Source organism: Oratosquilla oratoria, unplaced genomic scaffold (assembly GCF_046742065.1).
Source record: "Oratosquilla oratoria isolate Oo_2021 unplaced genomic scaffold, ASM4674206v1 SCAFFOLD204, whole genome shotgun sequence".
NCBI classification, from domain to species: Eukaryota; Metazoa; Arthropoda; class Malacostraca; order Stomatopoda; family Squillidae; genus Oratosquilla; species Oratosquilla oratoria.
In genome coordinates this window covers 56234-80242 of record NW_027467556.1, presented here as the reverse complement: position 1 = coordinate 80242, position 24009 = coordinate 56234, and the positions used below count along the sequence as shown (strand labels likewise).

The window sequence follows — 24009 nt, the reverse complement described above, 5'->3', positions numbered from 1 at the left end:
GTACAAGAAGAAGCTGAAGGAGGAGTGAAGGATAGAGTAGAGCTAGGAGTGGAGGAGGAATGGGGATGGTTCAAGGAGGGAGTCACAAAGTGTGCAAAGATGGTGTGTGGAACAAGAAGGACAGGAGGAAATAGAAGGAAGGGTAGTGAATGGTGGGATGAGGGAACAAGTTTGTAGAAGAGAAGAAGCAAGTTTTCACAGATTGGTTACAAAATAGGACAAGGGAGTCCTATGAGAGGTACAAAGAAAAGAGAAGTAAAGCAAAAGGTAAAGGAGGCAAAGAGGAGAGCAGATGTGAAATGGGGTAGAGTATGACAGAAAACTTTGAAATTAATAAAAAAGATGTTTTAGAAAGAAATTAAGAGAGGAAGAGAAGGCGAATCAAGTAGAGAAGAAAAGGTAAAAGGTGCAGATGGAGAGATGATAATGGAAGAGAAGGCAGTAAGGGCAGAATATTTTAGGGAGTTGCTAAATTGAAGGAGGATAGGAAGGGAAAGATAGCTGCAGTGGGAAATGCTAAGAAAATGACCATGATGAGTGAGGGAAATTGAGGAGAAATAAGGAAGGATGAAGTGAAGGCAGTTGTTAAGATGATGAAAGCAGGTAAGACACCTGGTCTGGATGGATGCCATGCAGAATGTCTAAAAAAAAGGAGGTACAGTGATGGTGCAGATGGAGAGATGGAGATGGTGCAGATGGAGAGATGATAATGGAAGAGAAGGCAGTATGGGCAGAATATTTTAGGGAGTTGCTAAATTGAAGTAGGATAGGGAGGGAAAGATAGCTGCAGTGGGAAATGCTAAGAAAATGGCCATGATGAGTGAGGAAAATTGAGGAGAAATAAGGAAGGATGAAGTGAAGGCAGTTGTTAAGATGATGAAAGCAGGTAAGGCACCTGGTCTGGATGGATGCCATGCAGAATGTCTAAAAAAAGGAGGTACAGTGATGGTAGACTGGCTGGTGAGGTTATTTAATGTTTGTTGGGGAGAGGGTAGAGTGCCAGTGGACTGGAGGAGTGCCTGTATAGTTCTACTTTACAAGGGAAAGGGGACAAGTGTGAATACAGTAGTTTCAGAGGGATTAGCTTGTTAAGTGTAGTTAGGAAGGCTTATGAGAGGATTTTGATTGAGAGGATTAGGGGAGGAACAGAGGGAGTAATTGGTGAGGAACAGTGTGGATTTAGGACGGGTAGAGGTTGTGTAGATCAGATTTTTGTGGTAAGACAGATATGTGAGAAAGCTATGGGAAAGGGGAAGGATGTTTTTTTGGCTTTTATGGATCTGGAAAAGGCTTACGACAGGGTAGACAGAAAGGCACTGTGGGAGGATTTGCGGATATATAGGATAGGAGGAAAGCTTCTGGGAGCTGTCAAGAGTTTTTATGAGAATAGTAGAGCTTGTGTCAGGATTAGAAATGGAGAGAGTGAGTGGTTCGAGGTAAAGGTGGGACTTCGTCAGGGATGCGTTATGTCGCCCTGGCTGTTCAACTTGTACATAGATGGGGTAGTGCGAGAGGTAAATGCAAAGTTAGTGGATTAGGGGTTGGAGATGGTTAAAGGAAATGGAGAACAGTGGGAGGTGAGCCTGCTGTTGTTTGTGGATGACACTGTGCTTGTGGCAGGATTGGAGGAGGGATTGAGGAAGTTGGTGACAGAGTTTAGGAGAGTGTGTGATAGAAGAAAGCTGAAGATAAATGTGGGTAAAAGCAAGATGATGAGATGTTCAAGGGGTGAAAGTGGCAGTAGACTGGAAGTGAGCATTAAGGGAGAGCGACTGGACGAAGTGGATAGTTTTAGATACTTGGGTGCAAATGTGGAAGGAAAAGGTGTAGTGGAGGTGGAGGTAGAATGTAGATTGAGAGAAGCGAGTAAATGCCTTGGTGGATTAAAAAGTGTAATGAGGAATAGACATTTGGGAATGGATGCTAAGAGGAGACTGTATGAAGGAGTGATTGTGCCAACATTACTGTATGGGGTAGAAACGTGGAACATAAGAGGAAGAGAGAAGGAGTTTGAATGTGTTTGAGAAGAGGTGTCTGAGAAGTGTGAAGGGGGTCACTAGGCTAGATAGAGTGAGAAATGAGGAAGTGGGGAGAAGAACAGGGGTGGTAAGGGAGTTGGGAGATAGGGTTGATGAAAGAGTATTAGGATGGTTTGAACACATGGAAAGAATGAGTGAAGAAAGACTAGTAAAAGAGGTATAGAAGGCAGATGTGGAGGGAGTGAACATGAGGGGACGTCCTAGGATGAGATGGATGGATAGGGTGAAGGGGGCTTTGGGGAAGAGAGGAATGCCTGTTGAGGAAGGACGGGAGAGGACAGAAGATAGGGGTGAATGGAGAATGGTTGTATATGGATGATGATGTGATGCATGAGGTGGAATGGGCAGGGGGATGGGAGGTGAGGTAGTATGTGTGAGCAAAATCTGACGCAGCCCAAAGGGATTTCTCCCCGTCTTCTCCTTTTATGCATGGGGGGATGGAGAGGGGGGGTTGCCAATTTAATGAAGTGGCCTTGCTGTGGATGTGCTGTGTCTTGCGACACTGCTTCTGACCCAGGGCAGTGGACAAGGTGCAGGGATGACCCGTCATCCAGGAGGTGCTATGATAGAAGGGAGGGTGGTGGGTTGTGGAGTGTATTCAGGGATGGAATGGGTGGCAATGATTTTATGCCTTTTCCTTTTTTGGCTACCTCCCTTGTAAGGGGGAAAAAGCCTTGGTATATGTATGTATGTATGTAAAAAAGATATATCTTAAATACCCCTTTTATTTTATTCATAGTTATTATTGACTTTCTTTAGACGACATTGGCGTCAATGACCTCTGCTGTCATGATGCCAGACAACCCTTGAACCAATCCATTCCTCCAGGATGACAGGTCATCCTTGCATCTCATCCACCGCCCTGGGTCAGAAGCAGTGTCGCAAGATACAGCACATCCACAGCAAGGCTGCTTCATTAAATCGGTGACCCCCCCCTCTGTCCCCTCATGCAGAAATGGAGAAGATTGGGAGACACCTCTTTGGGCTTTGTCAATTTATTTTTCACACATACTCCCACACCTCCCATCCCCCACCCATGCCTCCTCATGCATCACAGCATCATCCATACACAACCATTCTCCATTCACCCCTATATTCTGTCCTCTCCTGTCCTTCCTCAATAGACATTCCTCTCTTTCCCACTGTCCCTTTTACCCCATCCATCCTCATGTTCACTCCTTCTACCTCTGCCTTCCACACCTCATTTACTAATATTTTATTCCTTTCCATGTGTCCAAACCATCCCAATACTTTCTCATTAACCCTATCTCCCAACTCCCTTTCCACCCCCCACTCTCCTCCCCACCTCCTTGTTTCTCACTCTATCCAGCCTAGTAACCCCTATCATAATTCTGAGGCACTTCATCTCAAACACATTCAAACTCCTCTCTTCCTCTCTTATGTTCCATGTTTCTGCACCATACAGTGCTGTTGGTACAATCACTCCTTCATACAATCTCCTCTTAGCATCCATTCCCAAATGTCTATTTCTCATTACACTTTTTAATCCCCCAAGGCATTGACTTCTCTTAATCTACATTCTATCTCCACCTCCACTCCTCCCTTTCCTACCACATTTACACCAAAGTAACTAAAACTATCCACTTCCTCCAGTCTCTCTCTCTTAATGCTCGCTATCTATTTACATGTGTACATACACATACAAGCAGTGGGTGATGTCGGACGTCTGGAAAGAGCTCCACTGTGCAGTGCTTCGTCGCTAAGATATTTTGGAAAACACTAGTTATATTTATATACATGAAGGGAGTTGTTCTTGTTGTCGTTCCCTAGACTGTCTGTCCAAGCAGTCCCGTCTCCCCAAGGAATGCCACAGCCGAAACTGGGTTTTCCCACAAATCCTTTATAGAGTGTATGTTGTTGTTGTTGTTGTCGTTCCCTAGACTGTCTGTCTGAGCAGTCCCGTCTCCCCAAGGAATGCCACAGCTGAAACTGGGTTTTCCCACAAATCCTTTATAGAGTGTATGTTGTGTTGTTTGCGTGCATGATTGTGTATAATGCAGTCTTCCATTATGTGTTGTATGGTATGGGGTGAAGTGTTACATCCTGGGCAGCTGTTCACAATGCAGTCATCCAGCCTCTTCTGGTAGCTTAGAAGTGCTGGGTGTTGGCCGCACCGCAGTCTGGCCAGGTGGACTCTGTCCATTTGTGGGAGAGAGGATTCAGAAGGGTGGATATCAGGGGGTCTGGCATGCAGCAGTGTGTTGTCTTTCAGTGTGTTAATAGAGCGGTGAGTGATATGATTATGAATATGTTTCTGGAGGCTGGTATTTGGTGGTTGTGGGGGAAGAGAAGAGAGTATCTGTGTGTGATACAGGTCTTTGGGTGTAGTTTTAATGTTTCTTGGTGTGTGTGGGTGTTCTGCTATGTAGTGTAGCGGGTGTGATGTGTTTGTGGTGGCTGCACAAGTGTTTGTGTGCCTCTCATGTCGAGGTGGTCCTTGACTTTGAGGACTTTTGTTTCATGGTGTAAATGAATGGGTGCAGCCTGTAATTGGGTGCAGCCTGTAATTGTTTTTAGGGCTTTGTATGTTACACCAAGAATTTTCGGTGTGTTTGTGTGTGTGGTATTAGAGTGTTGTTGACGTAGAGATGAGGTATGTATTTGTGTTCTTTTGACCAGTTGGTGAGAAGTGTTGCTGTAGATTTGGTTGGAGCTATTTTGAGTCTGTTTGTGATGAACCATGTGTTGAGTGTATCAAGGTATGGCTGGATTATTTCTGCAGCTTTGTCTGTGTTACGATGTGTGCATGTGATTGTTATGTTGTCTGCGTAGGAAGAGATTTGTATTTCTGAGGTGTCTGGTGTGGGTATGTCATGCATGTATAGATTAAAGAGCGTGGGGGATAGAACAGAGCCCTGTGGTACTCCATTCTTAATGTTTCTGATGTGCGATGATTGGCCATTATATGACACATAAGCATTCCTACCTGCCAGATAATTGGCCAGCCATCTTTTGGTGTTATTGTGCATGTCTGTGTTATATATTTTATTTGTTAGGTTGTGGCGGGGGATAGCATCAAAAGCTTTACTAATGTCTAATGTTATAAGAAGTGCTCTGTGGTGGGGCCTATCTGAATTGATGCCATCTAAAATTCATTGTGTGAGGTTTATCAGAAGAGTGTTTGTGGAGTGTAGTGGCCTAAAACCGTGTTGTGAGTCAGCAAGGGGAATATGTGGTGTGACAAGTTGAAGTATTAGGCGTTCAGTGACTTTAGAGGGGGTGCAGAGAAGTGTGATTGGGCGGTGCGATGTTGGGATTGTTGGGTCTTTGTTCGGTTTTGGAATGGTGATTATTTTACCATGCTTCCAGATGTCGGGTATAGTGTTGTGTGAATAGCTGTAGTTTGCGATGTTTGTGAGTGCGTGTATACCTTGTGGTCCAATGTGTTTAACCACTTCACTCCGGGCCAAAATCTCGCGGGCAGCATTAGCTGCCAGACGTACGATGTTGCGTCATAATACTCGCATCATAAAAAATAATCACTGCTTATATCGATTGTTCTCTCTTTCACCCGTGAATTTTAATAACCATAGAAAATGTGATGAAGCCAGTTTAGAGAGTATGTCAGTTACGCAGGGACAACTACAATGAATATAATCAAGACGCTGATATGGCAGCCTCGCGTATGCACTTGCTCCTCATGCCGCCTACGTAGGCGGCACCGTATGGAAGAGGTTAAGGTGGATGTTACTTATGTTATCAGGGCCACAGGCAGATGAGTGCTTGAGATTATATATTATGTGTTTTGTCTGACTGTCTATGAAGGGTGTATAGTCTGAGTCTGTGGGAAAGTATTTCTTACGTCGAATAGTGCGTCGGTGGTCAGGGTGAGAAGTGAGATGGCTTGTCTGTGCAAAATGATTTATGAGTGTGTTTGCTTGATGTCTGTTTGAGGGTAGATTGTCTGTTGTTGTGATTATTGCTGCGTGAGAGCGTGTTGTGTTACTGTTGGATAGTGTAATGCTGTTGAGTGTTTTGTACAATTTGCTGGTGTTTGTTTTGTGATCAAGTGTATTGATAAAGTTTTGCCAATTTTGTGTTTTTTTGTTCGTGTATTTTATTGGCAATCACAGTGTTTAGTGTTTGTATTTGGTCTGCTATGTTTTGAGGGATAGGTGTGGGGGTATTGTGTTTAAGCGTGTCTCGTTGTCTGATGAGGCCTTGGATTTCTGGTGTGAAGTTGTTGTTGTTGTTGTCGTTCCCTAGACTGTCTGTCCGAGCAGTCCCGTCTCCCCAAGGAAGGCCACAGCCGAAACTGGGTTTTCCCACAAATCCTTTATAGAGTGTATGTTGTGTTGTTTGCGTGCATGATTGTGTATAATGCAGTCTTCCATTATGTGTTGTATGGTATGGGGTGAAGTGTTACATCCTGGGCAGCTGTTCACAACACGGTCGTCCAGCCTCTTCTGGTAGCTTAGAAGTGCTGGGTGGTGACTGCATCGCAGTCTGGCCAAGTGGACTCTGTCCTTTCGTGGGAGAGAGGATTCAGAAGGGTGGATATCAGGGGGTCTGGCATGCAGCAGTGTGTTGTCTTTCAGTGTGTTAATAGAGCGGTGAGTGATATGATTATGAATATGTTTCCGGAGGCTGGTATTTGGTGGTTGTGGAGGAAGAGAAGAGAGTATCTGTGCGTAATAAAGGTCTTTGGGTGTAGTTTTAATGTTTCTTGGTGTGTGTGGGTGTTCTGCTATGTAGTGTAGCGGGTGTGATGTGTTTGTGGTGGCTGCGGCAAGTGTTTGTGTGCCTCTCATGTCGAGGTGGTCCTTGACTTTGAGGACTTTTGTTTCATGGTGTAAATGGTCTGTAGGTGTTGTATTTGTGCAGCCTGTAATTGTTTTTAGGGCTTTGTTTTGTATGATTTGTATGGTGTGAAGTTGGGGTTGAGTGATTTTCTGTTGCCTCTAGGGATGTATCTCTTGTCTGCGTTTTGTATGATTGTATTAAAAGTGTGCACAGCATTGTTTATGTTTGTGATTGGTGTACTGTTAAGTGTTTCAAAATGTTGTTCTGTCTCTTCAGTAAAAGCTTCCCAGTTAGCTCTCTTGTAATTGGTGTATGTGTGTCTGTGGCCAACTGGGGTGCATCTTGTTTTGGTGGTGATGATGATTGGAAGGTGGTCAGAACCAAGGGTTCCGACCACTCTCCATGATGTTGTTGGGGTTAGGCAGGGGGAACAAAAGGTGATATCAGGAGAGGAGGGAGTGTAGAGGGCTTGGTGTGGGATATGTGTATGATTATGTGTGTTGTTCATGATAATCAATGAGTCAAACTGAGTCTGTATATCAAGCCCTCTTTCTGTGTCAGGGTTGTTGACATACCAGGCAGACGACTTGGCGTTGAAGTCACCACCCATGATCCGGTTGGGGATTGAGGCTAGTTGGCTAAATTGAGGCCTGAAGGTGTTTGGAACTGTGGGGGATGATTGGGGGGGAATGTACATGTTAACTATTGTCAGTGTTGATTTGTTGCCTGTGCGGATTCGAATGGATTGAATTTCTGTAGTGTTATCTGTGGTAAGGAGGAGAATTTTGGTTGTGGCACTTGTGTCCACAAAACAGATGGAGTGGTGGATCAGGGTGTTGAGTCCACCGCCATTGCCGTCGGTCCGGTCTTGTCTGATGGTGGTGTAATTATGAAATGATGGTGTTTTGTGTGTCTTAGTTTTGTTTCTTGTATAATTGCAATGTGTATGTTGTGTTGTTTAAGAAAGTGTTCAAGTTCATGTTTTTTTGCGCTAATACCGTCAATGTTGTGTTGTAATATGTTGATGTTGTGTGTTCTGTATGTGTTTTATGTTGCTGTTTGGGGTTGAGGTTGGGGTGTTAATGGGGAAGGTATAGGATCTGGGTTAGAGGGGGGGGAAAGGAGAGATTGGGGACAAAGGAAGGGGAGTACTGATTGGGGATAAGGGCAAAGGGAAATTGGGAGTGGGTAAGGGTGCTGGCTGTGGTTGGGGAGGTGGGAGTGGGGTTACTGGAGGGCAGGTAGAACATGTCCAAGTGTTTGTGTATTGGTTTGTGTCAGCAAGTGTTGTACAAGTGAGGTGGGCCCAGTTTTTGCACATATTGCACTGAACTGAGCCCTTTGTCTGTCTGCTCGAAGTAATGGGTTTAGAGCATGTTGGGCATGTGTATTTTGTGGTGGGCCCAGGATTGCTCTCTACATCTCTGGCTAAAAGTAGAAGAAGAGGGGTGATCACCGGAAAATCACCCCTCAGTGCAGAAAAAACGTAACATTGCATGTTGAGAAAAAGGATTGTGGTACTTCCCAAGGCAGTCGTAGCTCCTCTTGGGGATCGGTGCCACCTGCGTAGAGCCGGTGGCCAGGGCTGGTTGCTGCTGTTTGGCCCCCAACTCTTGGGATTGGGGGGTGGTCCCATGACGTAGACGCTGTGGCTCCAGGACCAACACGAAGGGAGTTATGCTAATTGAGTGACCAAAATGGAATAATTATTATAAAAAATTAGTGCTAAATACATAAAATGGAGGAAGACAAAAATGAAAGAAGGAAAAATGAACCAGCAAAGAGATGTCTGAATGTGAGCAAAGTGGAATTGCCAATGGGGGTAATTCCTTAAAGATCATGTATGAAACCCCAAAATCATATCAGAGGTTGGATAATTATGCTTTTTCAGGGTTCGCAAGAGAAGGTGGATTTTTAGGTAGAGGTGTGGAGTTGGATAGAGAATCTAGGTACAAAAATATTTTAAGGAATAGGGATATTACTGATTTGTTGGATGAATTAATAGAATTGTAAAGTGAGTACAGGACAGTGCACAAAGAAATAACTCAGTTTAAAAAAGCTAATAATGAGACGAACAAGGAGCTTGAATATCTGAAAAAAGAATTAAATATAATCAGATATGAGAATGAAAGAATGAAAAATGAAGATAAAAACAAAAACAAGGCCTTGAATAAAGAAGTGAAAGAACAAATACAAGCGGTGACTGAGAAAGTAGAAATGATTAAGGATACTGGTCTCCAAGAAATAAAATAACAAAGGAAAGTGGAACAAGAAAATAAAAAGTTAACTTTTCAGGAACTAGTACAACTGGAAGAAAATGCCAAAGAAATGGTACTGAAAGTAATTAAAGAAAAAGAAAATTGGGTCAGAGACAGTGGATGAAAAAAAGTGCATTGTATTTTATGGTATTAAAGAAAAACTTAATGTACCTAGATATCAAAGAGAAAAAAATGAGAAAGAAATTGCTAAAGCAATTCTGAAGGAGATACAACAGGAGGGACAGGATATGGACAAAGAGATTGAGGAAGTACATAGAATGGAAAAATACTCTAAAGAAAAACAATATACAGTCACCCCTCATTATTCGCGGGGGATACATTCTCAAAACCCCCATGAGTGGCTAAAACCGTGAATAGTATTTTTGAGAAAACCATTGAAAATCTACGGAATATCACTGCCAAAACTCATACTCTTGTGCTTCATTCTAGCCACACTTCTCTACTAACAGTTGAAACATGCTCTAATTGTCTTCCACTTATAATAAATTCACATCTCATATATCAGTGGTTAACAAGTGTAATTTAATAACACTTAATAAACTAAGTCATTGAGTGAGTCAAACAGCTTGGTTCTGCTATCGGCCACCAGTTGTGAAATATATTGTAAATTTGGAGCCAGAGTGAAGCGATACAATCATATTCAACCACTAAAATATGCAGGCAATGAAACAGACTCAATATATGTGTAATAAAACCTGTGGTGAATTTAATATTTTTATTCTAAAGTATCATACACACACAATAGTCAGAAGTGATGCCTGGCCCAGCGTGCGCAGTTGACAGTCAACTGCGGCCAATGATTGGTCGATAGGCCATGCCCACTGCATCAATGCACTAGTGCTCTGAGTGATACATTTGAACATAGGTCTAGTTTTTTGCTATTTTCGGACAAGCTATGACTGTATTTTCTTATTTGTCCGCTCCACCAGAATGTTAGAGGAGGGATGATAAGCAGTTACAAAAGTCTGGGTGATGTATCATTTGCAAATGTTGGCAATGACCTCATTCTTAAATTCAGTCCCATTGTCGCTAAGCAACACTGAAGGAGTACTGTAAGGATAGAAAACATGGGAAACTAGAGCATGAGCAACAACTGGAACAGATTTATTATGCTAAGTCAATATCACAAAACAGCTAAAGTGATCAATGCATTCAAGAATGTACCTTGAATGCTATGGGGCAATTTCAAGAGATCAGTTGCTACAGTGTTGAAGGGGCAAGAAGGAGCAAGATACCCAAGGGTAGGAGCAGTGTGAGTAGAACCCTTGTTCTGAGCACAAGACTTGCACTGGGCTACATGAGTGGCAATATCTAATTGCATTCTAGATTAATAATATTTCTTGTGAGCCATAGCCAGAATTTTGTCTTGACCTGGGTTACCAGCTTGAGGGGAATCATGAGCAAAAGATAAAACAACAGGGATTAGGGACTCAGTGATCACTGTGCCACATCTTGCTCAGACACTTTCACATTACAAGTGAGAGCACTGTCTTGCAAGGAGAATTGAGACTGAGGTACAAGCAATTTTGGCAAAGTAGTATCATCGCCAGATTCAAAGGTGTGAATGACAGCAGACCAAACAGGGTCCTTATGTTGGTCTTAGGCCAAGTCTCACAGGAAGAAGTTGTGAATTACTGTAACAGCAGTGGTAGGTACATTTTGTGAAAGTGCATTTGCAACATTGTTTGCATGTCCCGGAATATGCTTAAGGACTGGATTGAACATCTTAATAGTTAGAAACCATCTGGCTAGGTGGCCTGAAAGATTTTTGCCCTTAACCCCTTCCATATGGTGACACCTACGTAGGCTTCATGAGGAGCAAGTGGGTACGCGAGGATGCCGACACCGGCGTCTTGATTATATTTATTGTAGTCGTACCTGCGTGACCCCCATACTCTGTAAACTGGCTTCATCATATTTTCTATGGTTATCAAAATTCACGGGTGAAAGAGAACGAGCGATAGAGCAGTGACTTTATTTTTTATAATGTGAGTATTATGACGCAACATCGCACGTCTGGCAGCTAATGCTGCCAGACGGGCAATGTGGCCCGTATTGAAGGGGTTAAAAAGTTGTATGGCAGCAATGTGGCCTGTGTAAATTGTGATGGGATAGCCAAAGATGATGTCATGAAAATTCTTTAGAGCCCACACCACTGCTGAAGCTTCCAGATGCATAATGGACTAGCAAGACTCAGCATGATTGAGTATGCAGCCAGTGTATGCAATGACTTGTGGATGGTGACCACCTACTTGCTACATTTGTACAGGAATGAACACTTACATGCTCACTGCCAATGGCTGGTAGTGTTCTTGTCAGAATATACCATATTTAGTTCACTGTGGTATGTCCTTCCCTTAAGCACACTATGGATAAGTGTATAGTGCAAATGGCTGGCAATATTCTTTAACCACTTCAGTACAATGATGCCTATGTAGGCATCGTGAGACATGAGTGGGTACACAAGGATGCTGGTGTCTGCGTCTTGATTATACAGTATATATATTTTTTATAGTTGTACATGAGTTACCTTCTGGATTCTGTGAACTGGTTTGATCAAGTTTCCTATGTTTATTAGTAAACAGATTAAAGCGAACAATACAGAAAAGACTTTATATTTTATAATGCAAGTAGTGTGATGCATTGTTCGTATGGCAGCCGATGCTGCGTACAAGAATTTGACTAGTACTGAAGTGGTTAAAGAATAGCTAGGATAATTAAAATCAATCCCATAACTGATCTGTTTATCCAAAATGCTGACAACACTACAGGGTGTACGGGAAAAATTTGACACTTTCGGAAAGGAAATAAAAACATCATATCTTGGCCAAAAATTTATATATACATACATATACCAAGGCTTTTTCCCCGTTTCAAGGGAGGTACCCTAAAAGAAAAAGGCATAAATTCATTCCCACCTATTCCATCCCTAAATACACACCACTCCCCTCCACCCTCCCTCCTATCTTAGCACCTCCTGGATGATGGGTCATCCCTGCACCTTGTCCACTGCCCTTGGTCAAAGGCAGTGTCACAAGTCACAGCACATCCACAGCAAGGCCACTTCATTAAATCGGCGACCCTCCTCTCTGTCACCCCATGGATAAAAGGAGAAGACGGGTAGAAATCCCTTCGGGCTGCATCAAATTTTGCTCACACATACTACCTTACCTCCCATCCCCCCACCCATTCCATCTCATGCATCACAATATCATCCATATACAACCATTCTCCATTCACCCCTATCTTCTGTCCTCTCCCATCCTTCCTCAACAGACATTCCCCTCTTCCCCAAAGCCCCCTTCACCCCATCCATCCATCTCATCCTAGAACGCCCCCTCATGTTCACTCCCTCCATATCTGCCTTCTATACCTCTTTTACTAGTCTTTCCTCACTCATTCTTTCCATGTGTCCAAACCATCCTAATACTCTTTCATCAACCCTATCTCCCAACTCCCTTACCACCCCTGTTCTCCTCCTCACCTCCTCATTTCTCACGCTATCTAGCCTAGTAACCCCCATCATACTTCTCAGACACCTCATCTCAAACACATTCAAACTCCTTCTCTCTTCCTCTCTTATGTTCCATGTTTCTGCCCCGTACAGTGCTGTTGGCACAATCACTCCTTCATACAGTCTCTTCTTAGCATCCATTCCCAAATGTCTATTCCTCATTACACTTTTTAATCCACCAAGGCATTTACTCGCTTCTCTCAATCTACATTGTACCTCCACCTCCACTCCACCTTTTCCTTCCACATTTGCATCCAATCGTATGGTCACCGAATACATTGACAGACTGGAAAAAGTACAACGGCGAGCCACAAAACTGATTCCAAATATCAAAAATAAATCATACGAAAATCGACTTAAGCACATGAATCTGTTTTCCCTAAAAAAGCGTAGACTCAGAGGTGACTTGATACAGGTCTTTAAGATTTTAAAGGGAATTGACAACATCAAATGTGACCAAATTTTCACATTGAATGAGAATCAGACAAGAAACAATGGTCTCAAACTGTCCGGAAATAGATTCAATTTGGAAGTAGGTAGAAACAACTTTGCCAACCGTGTAGTTAATGAATGGAATAAACTTCCTGCACAGGTAGTGCAATGTAGTTCAGTTCGAAGCTTTAAGAATCATTTAGATAAATACCTAAGTAAGATGCTGTAATTATTATAATTTATGTTATATTATTTGTTTTTGTTTTGTTATAATTTGTCTGTCTGATTTTCATTTATTATTAGTTATATGTCAATTTATTATCATTTACTATTTACCTGTTTGTTTGTTATTCAACTATACCAATGCATTTATTTATGTATTTTAATTGTTATTTACATTGTTATAGTTTTAATTTATTATTAATATGATTTTTTTTTTTTATTTTATTTTTTTTTTACATTTTTATTTTTTTATTTTTTTTTTATTATTTTTTTTTTTTTTTTTTTTTTTTTTTTTTTTTTTTTTTTTTGCATCCGACCTAGATATGGATCAAAAGGTCTCCTGTCGGCATGCTTTGCCTTTGTAATCCTTTGTAATCCTTTGTATCTAAAACTATCCACTTCCTCCAGTTGCTCTCCCTTAATGCTCACTTCCAGTCTGCTGCCACTTTCACCCCTTGAACATCTCATCACCTTACTTTTGCCCATATTTATCTTCAGCTTTCTTCTATCACACTCCCAAACTCTGTCACCAACTTCCTCAATCCCTCCTCTGATCCTGCCACAAGCGCAGTGTCGTCTGCAAACAACAGCTGGCTCACCTCCCACTTTTCTCCATTTTAACCATCTCCAATCCCTGACCCACCACCATTGCATTTACCTCTCGCACCACCCCATCCATGTACAAGTTGAACAGCCAGGGCGACATAATGCATCCCTGACATAGTCCCACCTTTACCACGAACCACTCACTCTCTCCATTTCTAATCCTAACACATGCTCTACTACTCTCGTAAAAACTCTTGACTGCTCCTAGAAGCTTTCCTCCTATCCTGTATATCCGCAAATCCTCCCACAATGCCTTTCTGTCTACCCTTCTCATAATCTTTTTCCAGATCCATAAAAGCCAAAAAAACATCCTTCCCCTTTCCTATAGCTTTTTCACATATCTGTCTTACCACAAAAATCTGATCTACACAACCTCTACCCATCCTAAATCCACACTGTTCCTCACCAATTACTCCCTCTGTTCCTCTCCTAATCCTCTCAATGAAGATCCTCCCATAAGCCTTCCCAACTACACTTAACAAGCTAATCCCTCTGAAACTACTACACTCACACTTGTCCCCTTTTCCCTTGTAATGTGGAACTATACAGGCACTCCTCCAGTCCTCCGGCACTCTACCCTCTCTCCAGCAAACATTAAATAACCTCACCAGCCAGTCCACCATCACTGTACCTCCTTTTTTTAGACATTCTGCATGGCATCCATCCAGACCAGGTGCCTTACCTGCTTTCATCATCTTAACTGCCTTGACTTCATCCCTCCTTATTTCTCCTCCATTGTCCTCACTCATCACGGTCATTTTCTTAGCATTTCCCACTGCAACTATCTTTCCCTCCCTATCCTCCTTCACATTTAGCAACTCCCTAAAATATTCTGCCCATCTTCCCCTTACCGCCCCCTCCTCCATTATCATCTCTCCATCTGCACCTTTTACCTTTTCTTCACTACTCGATTTGCCTCCTCTTCCTCTCTTAATTTCTTTCCAAAACATCTTTTTATTACTTTCAAAATTTTCTGTCATACTCTTACCCCATTTCACATCTGCTCTCCTCTTTGCCTCCTTTACCTTGTGCTTTACTTCTCTTTTATTTTCTTTGTACCTCTCATATGACTCCCTCGTCCTATTTTGTAACCAATCTGTGAAAGCTCACTTCTTCTCTTCTACAACCCTCTTTGTTCATCCCACCACTCACTACCCTTCCTTCTATTTCCTCCTGTCCTTCTTGTTCCACACACCATCTTTGCACACTTTGTGACTCCCTCCTTGAACCATCCCCATTCCTCTTCCACTCTTAGTTCTACTTTATCCTTCACTCCCTCCCACTCCTTTCTCAGCTTCTTCTTGTACTCCTTCTCCTTTTCATAGAGTTCACTCTAAGCACCTCCCTACCTTTTGTTCTTTTCCTCTTTCTCCATCTATCCTCTCAAAATTCAAAGTACATTTCTTAGAGGATCTTTTGCCAAATACAGCTCAAAGACTGCCTTGAACCTCCACCACGTTCTCCAGGTGGGACCTGAACCTGCAGCACGTGGCCTTCACGGTGTCCTTCAAGAAACGCCTGAGCACCAGTTTAATCCTGGCAACCAGCTCGTCCATAGTGTTGCAAGCAGTATGATTGGTGTCTTTCTCAACTATGCCCCACACATAATAGTCTATGGGGTTGCAATCAGGCAAATTGGGGGGCCAGATATTGGGACTGGTGAAATTGTAGTTCTCAGACAGCCACTTCTGGGTATTCCAGATGTGACACATAGCTTAGATCTGCTGCTATATGTATGGTCTTCCTGCAGCCGCCCTCTCCACCCAGCACTTGACAACAGTGGACAGCAATTCAATATAGTGATCTGAAGTGAGTCCGAGTCCCTCTTCAAAGATGTGAGGCAGTATGATGTGGCCTTTGCTAGAAATGCCCAAAGACCATCACAGTTTGAGGGAAACTTAGTCTTCATGAAGTGCAGGACTATGTTTGGACTGTAGGTGAGCTGCCTGTTGTTCTGTGCATTTTGCAACTGGTCCTGGCAGAAGTTCTTTTCGTCAAAAAAGAACCATAGCATTCCTGGCTTGACTGGGCGTTTGACCTTGTTGAGGAGTTTCTTGGCTTTCATTAGGGCAGTTCTCTTGGGCCTTGGCAGTAAGTAACTGGCCCTTGTGCCTGTTGTGTGAGGAGTAGTGAAGATCCTTGTTCAGTGCTTTCTTCATAGTTGCCACGCAGGCACCCATCTCTCTCGCCAAGGTCTGCATTACCTTACCTGGATCTTGCCGCATCTTTTTTTGCAGCTTCTCAACGAATTTCATTGTGTGGACTGGGTCAGAATGCCTGCTATGGTCCTGCTAGCCACTGCTTCCACATCTAGGTCACAACTCTCCAGCTCACATCTTACGGCTGTCATGGTACTCAAGGAGCACTGAGCTGCAGCTAAGATTTTCGAATTTTTGAATCTGGTGCAAATCATGATGATGCAGGTCACTCTCTTCCAATATTCCGGTGCTTTCCAGTCGTCCATGCTCTCTAGCTCTCACACCCACCAATAGTACACAGAATCAGCTATCCATTGCACTTTACTGCTATTAAATCCTTCAAATGGTTCTGAAATGACAAGATAAAAATAATTATCAAATTTATCCCAAACACCCTGTATAAACAACAATGGTGATGATTGTGGTACTCCCCAAGGCAGGCATAGCTCCTCTTGGGGATCGGTGCCACCTGCGTAGAGCTGATGGCCAGAGGTGGTTGCTGCTGTTTGGCCCCCAACTCTTGGGGTTGGGGGATGGTCCCACGACATAGACGCTGCAGCTCCAGGACCATGTGTCATATAATGGCCAATCATCGCACATCAGAAACATTAAGAATGGAGTACCACAGGGCTCAGTTCTATCCCCCCACACTATTTAATCTATACATGCATGACTTACCCACACCAGACAACTCAGAAATACAAATCTCTCCCTACGCAGACCACATAACAATCACATGCACACATCGTAACACAGACAAAGCTGCAGAAATAATCCAGTCATGCCTTGATACACTCAACACATGGTTCATCACAAACAGACTCAAAATAGCTCCAACCAAATCTACAGCAACACTTTTCACCAACTGGACAATAGAACACAAATACATACCTCATCTCTACATCAACAACACTCTAATACCACACACAAACACACCGAAAATTCTTGGTGTAACATACGATACATCCATGTCTTTCAAACAACACATCACAAACATAAAAAAACAAATGCACACCTAAACTTAACGCACTTAAGTCAATCACTGGAACGACATTTGGACAAAACAAAGAAACTAATATAACAATATACAAACAATGCATTCGCTCAGTGTTGAATTATGCAAGTCCTGCATGGGCTCCTAATCTCAGTGAGACACACCACAACACCCTTCAAATCATACAAAACAAAGCCCTAAAAACAATTACAGGCTGCACAAATACAACACCAACAGACCATTTACACCATGAAACAAAAGTCCTCAAAGTCAAGGACCACCTCGACATGAGAGGCACACAAACACTTGCCGCAGCCACCACAAACACATCACACCCGCTACACTACATAGCAGAACACCCACACACACCAAGAAACATTAAAACAACACCCAAAGACCTTTATTACGCACAAATGCTCTCTTCTCTTCCTCCACAACCACCAAATACCAGCCTCCGGAAACAAATTCATAATCATATCACTCACCGCTCCATTAACACACTGAAAGACAACACACTGCTGCATGCCAGACCCCTTGATATCCACCCTTCTGAATCCTCTCTCCCACGAAAGGACAGAGTCCACTTGGCCAGACTGCGGTGCGGCCACCACCCAGCACTTCTAAGCTACCAGAAGAGGCTGGATGACCGCATTGTGAACAGCTGCCCAGGATGTAACACTTCACCCCATACCATACAACACATAATGGAAGACTGCATTATACACAGTCATGCACGCAAACAACACAACATACACTCTATAAAGGATTTGTGGGAAAACCCAGTTTCGGCTGTAGCATTCCTTGGGGAGACGGGACTGCTCGGACAGACAGTCTAGGGAACGACAACAACAACAACAACAATGGTGATGAGATTCTTAATTATTTGTTGTTGGTATACAGTATTTACAATTTTTATACTATACAATGCTTGTTATGGGATGTACTGAAACATTATTCTATTTACAAGAGAAAGGAAAATGTTGCAATGAAAGTATACATATATACAAGCATTGAATAAATACGAGTCCTGTGCTAAGGGGTGACCATAGCCTTGAGAGCTAGCTTGAGACATGGCACTTGGCAAGCATATAAGCCTTTTAAGGGGACACTTTACATGCTGGCTACAACAGTTCCCACAGTAGCATGCAATTGTCCTTGGATCACAGAGCTCTCTGGGACAAAATGTTGGATTGCTGTTTTGGTCTGTTAAGTGTGGGTCTATTGCTCATTGCCTGCAGGTTGCTGCTGTTCCCTAGTCTGTCTAGCAGAGCACTCCTATCTCCTAAGAAAATCCATGACTGGAACAGGGTTTTTCCACAAATCCTTTATATACATGTTGTGTTGTTGGTGTGTGTAATTGTATACAATGCAGTCTTCCATAATTTGTTGTATATTATCAGGTGAAGTGTTACATCCTGGACAGTTATGTGTGATGCAGTCATCCAACCTCCTCTGGTAACTTTGAAGGGCTGGATGGTGGCTGCACAGCAGCCTGGCCAAATGGACTGTGCCCTCTTGGTGGAGAGAGGATTCAGAGGGATGGCTATCAGGAGGCAGAACATGCAGTAATGTGTTATCTTTTAGTTTGTTGATAGGGCTGGTATGAAGAGGAGCAGTAGTTACCAGTTTTGTGAAAAAGTGGAGGAAAGATAATCAAAATTGATGGAGAGAGAGATCTGACCTAGTCTGGAGGTGAGGATATTGATATGGTTTAAGTAATGGGGAGGTGATCCTCTCTGACTTCCATTTCACTGGGCCATCCCAAGCAGGTACCCACCATTTGTCCCCCATCATACCTTCTTGCCACCTTAACCTTTTCCAATTTGTTCTTTTTTACCACTCTTGTAATACTTTTTTTTTTCTTTCTTTTTTTAGGTTTTGTGTGGAATGGCAGTCACTCACATGGAAGCACTGGAGTATTTCAATCTCATGCAAAATTTGAAGAAAGTTGAAAAGTTTTTAGAAGAACATCCTGAAGTCATGGGAGATAAATAATGTATTAATACTAATGGTTTTTGGTAAGTCACTATAGGGAAAATGGTTTATTCAGTTTCAGATCTGTATAGAGAAGGCATGCTAGCTAGTTTCCCTTTTTAAATTTTAAGTGTCATGACCCACATGTAAGATATTGGTTGATGTTTCATAGTTGAGAAATAAGAGAGTGTTGAGTCACACTTAGTTCAGTGGCAGTCTGGTGATGTCAAACAATTCAGAAAAACATGAATGCTGTGCACTTTGTGTGGAGATGGGCAATCGTTTTGGTCCAAAGGACTTTAATTAGCAGAGTTGTCATAATTGACAAATGTAGAATAATTTCTATGAAGATTCAGATGGGCCCTGGGCATCTGCTTCTTTTCTTGTCTTCTCTGTTCTTTTCTCATTCTGGATTTCTTTGCTTCTCTTCTATTGATTCTGTGTGCCTCTCTTGGGTTGCTCTCTGCTTCACCATATATAGCCTGGGAATGTGGTTTTATGTTTCTGGGATGACAAAACATATGTAAAGTAGGTAATTTAAACACCTCCAACCAAAAGGGAAAACAGAATGAGCTTTTCTACCAAATTATGTTATATTTCTGAGCTTGTCATCTGACAGTACGTATAAGTGCACCCCCAACAGATGGGTATTGCGCAATGCTTAACAATTATTATATTATGAAATACAATTCAAATTATAGCATACACTCCACATCATATTCACACAAGGCATGCCTTAATAATACAAATGCAACCACAGGATTCTATTCACTCTAAGAATGTGACATGCAAAGACAAAATTGTATGAAGAAATGATTGTGTCCATGATACTGTATGCAACAGGGACTGAATTTAAAGGAGGCAGAAAGGAGGAAAACAAGGGTGGTGGATGAGAGTAGAATGAGTGGGAGTAGGTTATGCCTTTGACTTGAACACTTCCCTTGGTATAAAGATATAAAGGAAGAATTTAAATGTTTGAGATGAAGTGTTTAAGGAATATGGTGGGAGTTATGAGGATGGAGTGAGAAAAATGGAGGTGAAGCAGAGAGCAGGGGTGGATAGAGAGCTGGCAAGTAAGGTATATCAATGTATATTGGGATAGATTGAGCTCTTGGAAAGATTGAGTGAAGAAGGACTAGCAAAGAAAGTGTGGAAGGCAGAGATGGAATAAATTTTAGAGGAAGACAGAGAATGAGGTGGGTGAACAGAGTGAAAGTGGCATTAAGTGCAAGAGGAATGTCTGTTAAGCAGGGAAGGGAGATGGAAAGAGAAAGATGCGAATGGGTGAGGGATTGACATAGCCTGGAGGGATTTTTTTGTTTTTGTTTGTCCTAAGCTTTTTATTGGATGAGGGGAGGAGTCACCATGTAATGAAGCAGTAGGGTTAAACCAGCTTTGGCTATCAGGTGCTGTGTTATATTGCATTGCCTTTTGATCCAAGCATTGAGTGGGGGACAATGGTGGACCTTCATCCACAAGGAACAAAGATGGAAGTGACAACAGATGGGTTTTTTAACTAAACAAATGTGTTTTGCTACAAGTAATGGTGATTTAGCAGATGAGATAAAGTCTCTGCTGGACTTTGTTGGTTTTATTCAGGTACAAAGAATATGTACAACTAGGTCCTTGACCTAGGCAATCCTCCTACCTGGTACTTGACGTGGGCAGTCCCTAGTGCCAGGTATGTGACCTAGGCACTCCTAGTGCTGGGCCATGACCTCGGTAATGCCTCTTGCCAGATACGTGACCTGGGCAGTCCTATCTCTGGCAGCACAGCCATCTAGTAATAAAGGGGTGAGGGGGTAGGTTTTGTGGGTTGCCGTATGTGAGATGTGTTACTCATTAATTATAGTTATGAGTGTTAGTTTTGTTATATAGCGGTTGTATGGTTGGTGGGCATGGTTAGATTTGGTGTATATATATTAACTTATAGAATGTAACTGGGGTAGGAATGAGAAAGGGTTCAATGGGTCTGTCTGGTGACATTAGGCACCTTGTGTGGTGACACTGTGGGGGCGTCGTTATTTGTCTTACATCAGGTGTTTTGAGATTGGGAAAGTGGTGAGGTTTGCAAAGATTGGAGGTCTTACCAATGATGAGTATCATATTGTATGTGTGTGCATCGCATGCGTGGTTGGTGATAGTGACAGTTACAGCTTTTGGATGGATGTGGGATTTTTAAGGGTGAATATATTCTCTTTTGTTGGTTATCCCATGTATAAGGGAGAAAGGGCCTTTTGTTATATGTATGTACTGTGAAACTGATGCACTTTTTATTCATAATGATTTGCACATTGTCACTGATAGCCTTTACCATCTTGACAGAATTGGGAAGTTACATCTACTACACTGTTGCAGGAAGAAGGGAAGAGGAAATGGAAACTTAAACAATTAGAAGTTTCTAATGGATACCTTAACCACTTCAATATGATGATGCCCATGTAGGCATCATGAGGTGTGAGTGGGCACACAAGGATGCTGACATGTAGTCGTACATGAGTGACCCCCTGGATTCTGTGAACTGGTTTGATCATGTTTTCTGTGTTTATTATTACTCAGAGTAAAAGAGAATGAGTAATACAGCAGTGACTTTATATTTTATAATGCGAGCAGTGTGATGCAAATTACATATGGCAACCAATACTGCATGTGAAAATTTGAGTCTTAATGAAGTGGTTATGTTTTGTATAAAGCTGAACATCTGTTGCATTGATAGCATGTCATTTTTTATGTTTTCATCAAAATTTAAGTTTGTGTATGTAACCAATTTAAGTGTTTTACTTATGTTTTTATAAGTCTTAATATTTAAGGCTTTTGTTGAAAAAATTAAACTAATTTATTGGTATCTTTGTCATCAGTTTTATATCATCTGGTGTATATTGTTATTTTATGGTTTGTTCTGTTGATGTTTATATGTAAAATGCTGAAATCGCCAAACGGTGCTGAATATAACAACTTCAATCACTTATTGCTGCATAAATCCAATAGGAAAGTACTTCTAAGATGTTTATTAGTCATGCTTCTTAGCTTACACTGGTGACACCAACCAGCATTAAGACAGTACCAGTAACAGATCCAACTCATCCATTCACCTCAGGTCAAAGTCACACCAGGCACCTCGTGTTTATGATACACCACACAGAAGACAGAATGTGTCCATTACCCTTTATCTCCATACATACACTAAGGGATCTTTAAATTGGATTGTTACACAAAGCCAGCTAGTATTGAATAGTATTGAAATTCACTGAAACAGTTCTACTTTAGTGCTGCACTGAGTTTTGTTGACTGGAAACCTACAGCTCCACAGCAGCTGGCATTGGTCCTCTGGCCCTCCCATAGGTCTCTCTAGAAAAAAAATCTTGAACTGATGACTGTGTTGTATTTGTTTGGGACTGTTGCTGTCTCACCAGCTGTAAGTAATAGGAGGGGAATAGTCACCAATTGTCAGCTTTCTTTGTGTTTAAAAAAGGTGGAGGAAATGTAAATGAAGTTGATCAAGATAGACCTTGTGTTCAGTTTGAAGACTAAGTGTCAGCCCATTGTGGTAGCTCCCTCAAATGTAAGTGAGAAAGTTCATTGGGTTTGAAGTTAGGCAGGAGAGAGATGACCCTCTTTGCTGTCCTTTTCATTGTACCACCTTGTGGAGGTGCCTTTCATCACACCCCTCACTGAAGCAGATCTAGAGGAATGTGTGTATATATGTAATTTACAGTTATAATTTACATTTATTTTGTTAAAAGAATGTAGAAACTACACTTCAGTCCAGATTCATCTGGATTGCTTACTTTTCCATTTAGTCCTAATGTAGTTTTGTTATTGGAAAGGTTGAGGTATCTTAGTGCTAATGAGACATTAAACAGTTTTGAACCTTTGTGGTTCATTTGTGAATAGAACCCAATATGTATAAATGTAAATAAATTTTGTAATAAAATGGTATTTCTTCACTAGAACATCAAGCTAAATATACTTCTGGTGCATGTAAGCATATGTGTGACCATATAAACACCTTTGCTACCAAAAAGAAAACATATAGCTGAATGAAATAGCCTGACAATAGCTGGAATGAAAGTATACGTGTTCAGATTCTTGGTCCTGAAATTCACTAACAGTGAGTCAATACCAAAGAAATGCCCCATGAAAGTATATTATGACTTTGATTATACATACGTAAACCAAAAGGCTCTCCCCCTCATCCACTCAAGAATTTACAGAGCAGACAAAAAGAAATGCCTTCAGACCACACCAATTATTCATCCATTCCAAACCACTCTCCACTCACACCTATCTCTTACCCTCTCCCCTCCCCTTTTCAGCACATTCCTGTTATGGCTTATGCCCCTTACATCTCTTCCATTCTTAGTTTTCCCTTTTAAGTTTAATCCATCCACCTCTGCCTTCCACACTTTTTATTATTCTTTCCAAGCGCCCTAACCATCCCAGTACTCTTTGATCAACCCTATCATACAGCTGTTTCTATCCCCAGTCTCTGGCTCATTTCCTTATTTCTCACTATCTGACCAATGCTAGTCTCTGGCTCATTTTCTTATTTCTCACTATCTGACCAATGCTAGTCTCTGGCTCATTTCCTTATTTCTCACTATCTGACCAATGCTAGTCTCTGGCTCATTTCCTTATTTCTCACTATCTGACTAATGCTAGGGTAGGAAATAAACCAATAGATGGAGTGATTGGGAAGTATAGAGTTCCAGGTAAAAATTGTAGTGGAGAATTGATGGTGGAGATGTGTTTTGAGAGTTGATAGCAAATACAGTGTTTAGGAAGAAAGTCGAGCATAAGTACACATGGGAGAGGGTGGTGGATGGAAGGGTGGTAGATAGAGGGTTAATGGACTATATAGTGGTGACCAGGAGTATGGTAGGAAGAGTTAAGGATGTACATATCCTAAGGGGAGAGAGTGGGGGAATATTAGATCATTTTCTGGTGGAAGGTAAATTGAAAGTGGAAAATAGGAGGAGAAAGAGGA

The 24009-nt window shown here is 42.0% G+C and overlaps 1 protein-coding gene across 5 annotated transcripts in view; it reads left to right on the top strand.

Moving 5' to 3' along the window:
• The window catches only part of LOC143022847 (transmembrane protein 126), a 66662-nt gene extending 43706 nt beyond the window's left edge, over positions 1-22956 (top strand). For all 5 annotated transcript variants that reach the window (XM_076181226.1, XM_076181227.1, XM_076181229.1 and 2 more), the window contains exons 5-6: positions 18924-19066; positions 21348-22956. In XM_076181226.1, coding sequence (XP_076037341.1) covers positions 18924-19043 — 120 coding nt within the window. In that variant the 3' untranslated portion in view covers positions 19044-19066; positions 21348-22956. The remainder of the gene's footprint in view (positions 1-18923; positions 19067-21347) is intronic.
• The last annotated feature ends 1053 nt before the right edge of the window (positions 22957-24009 follow it).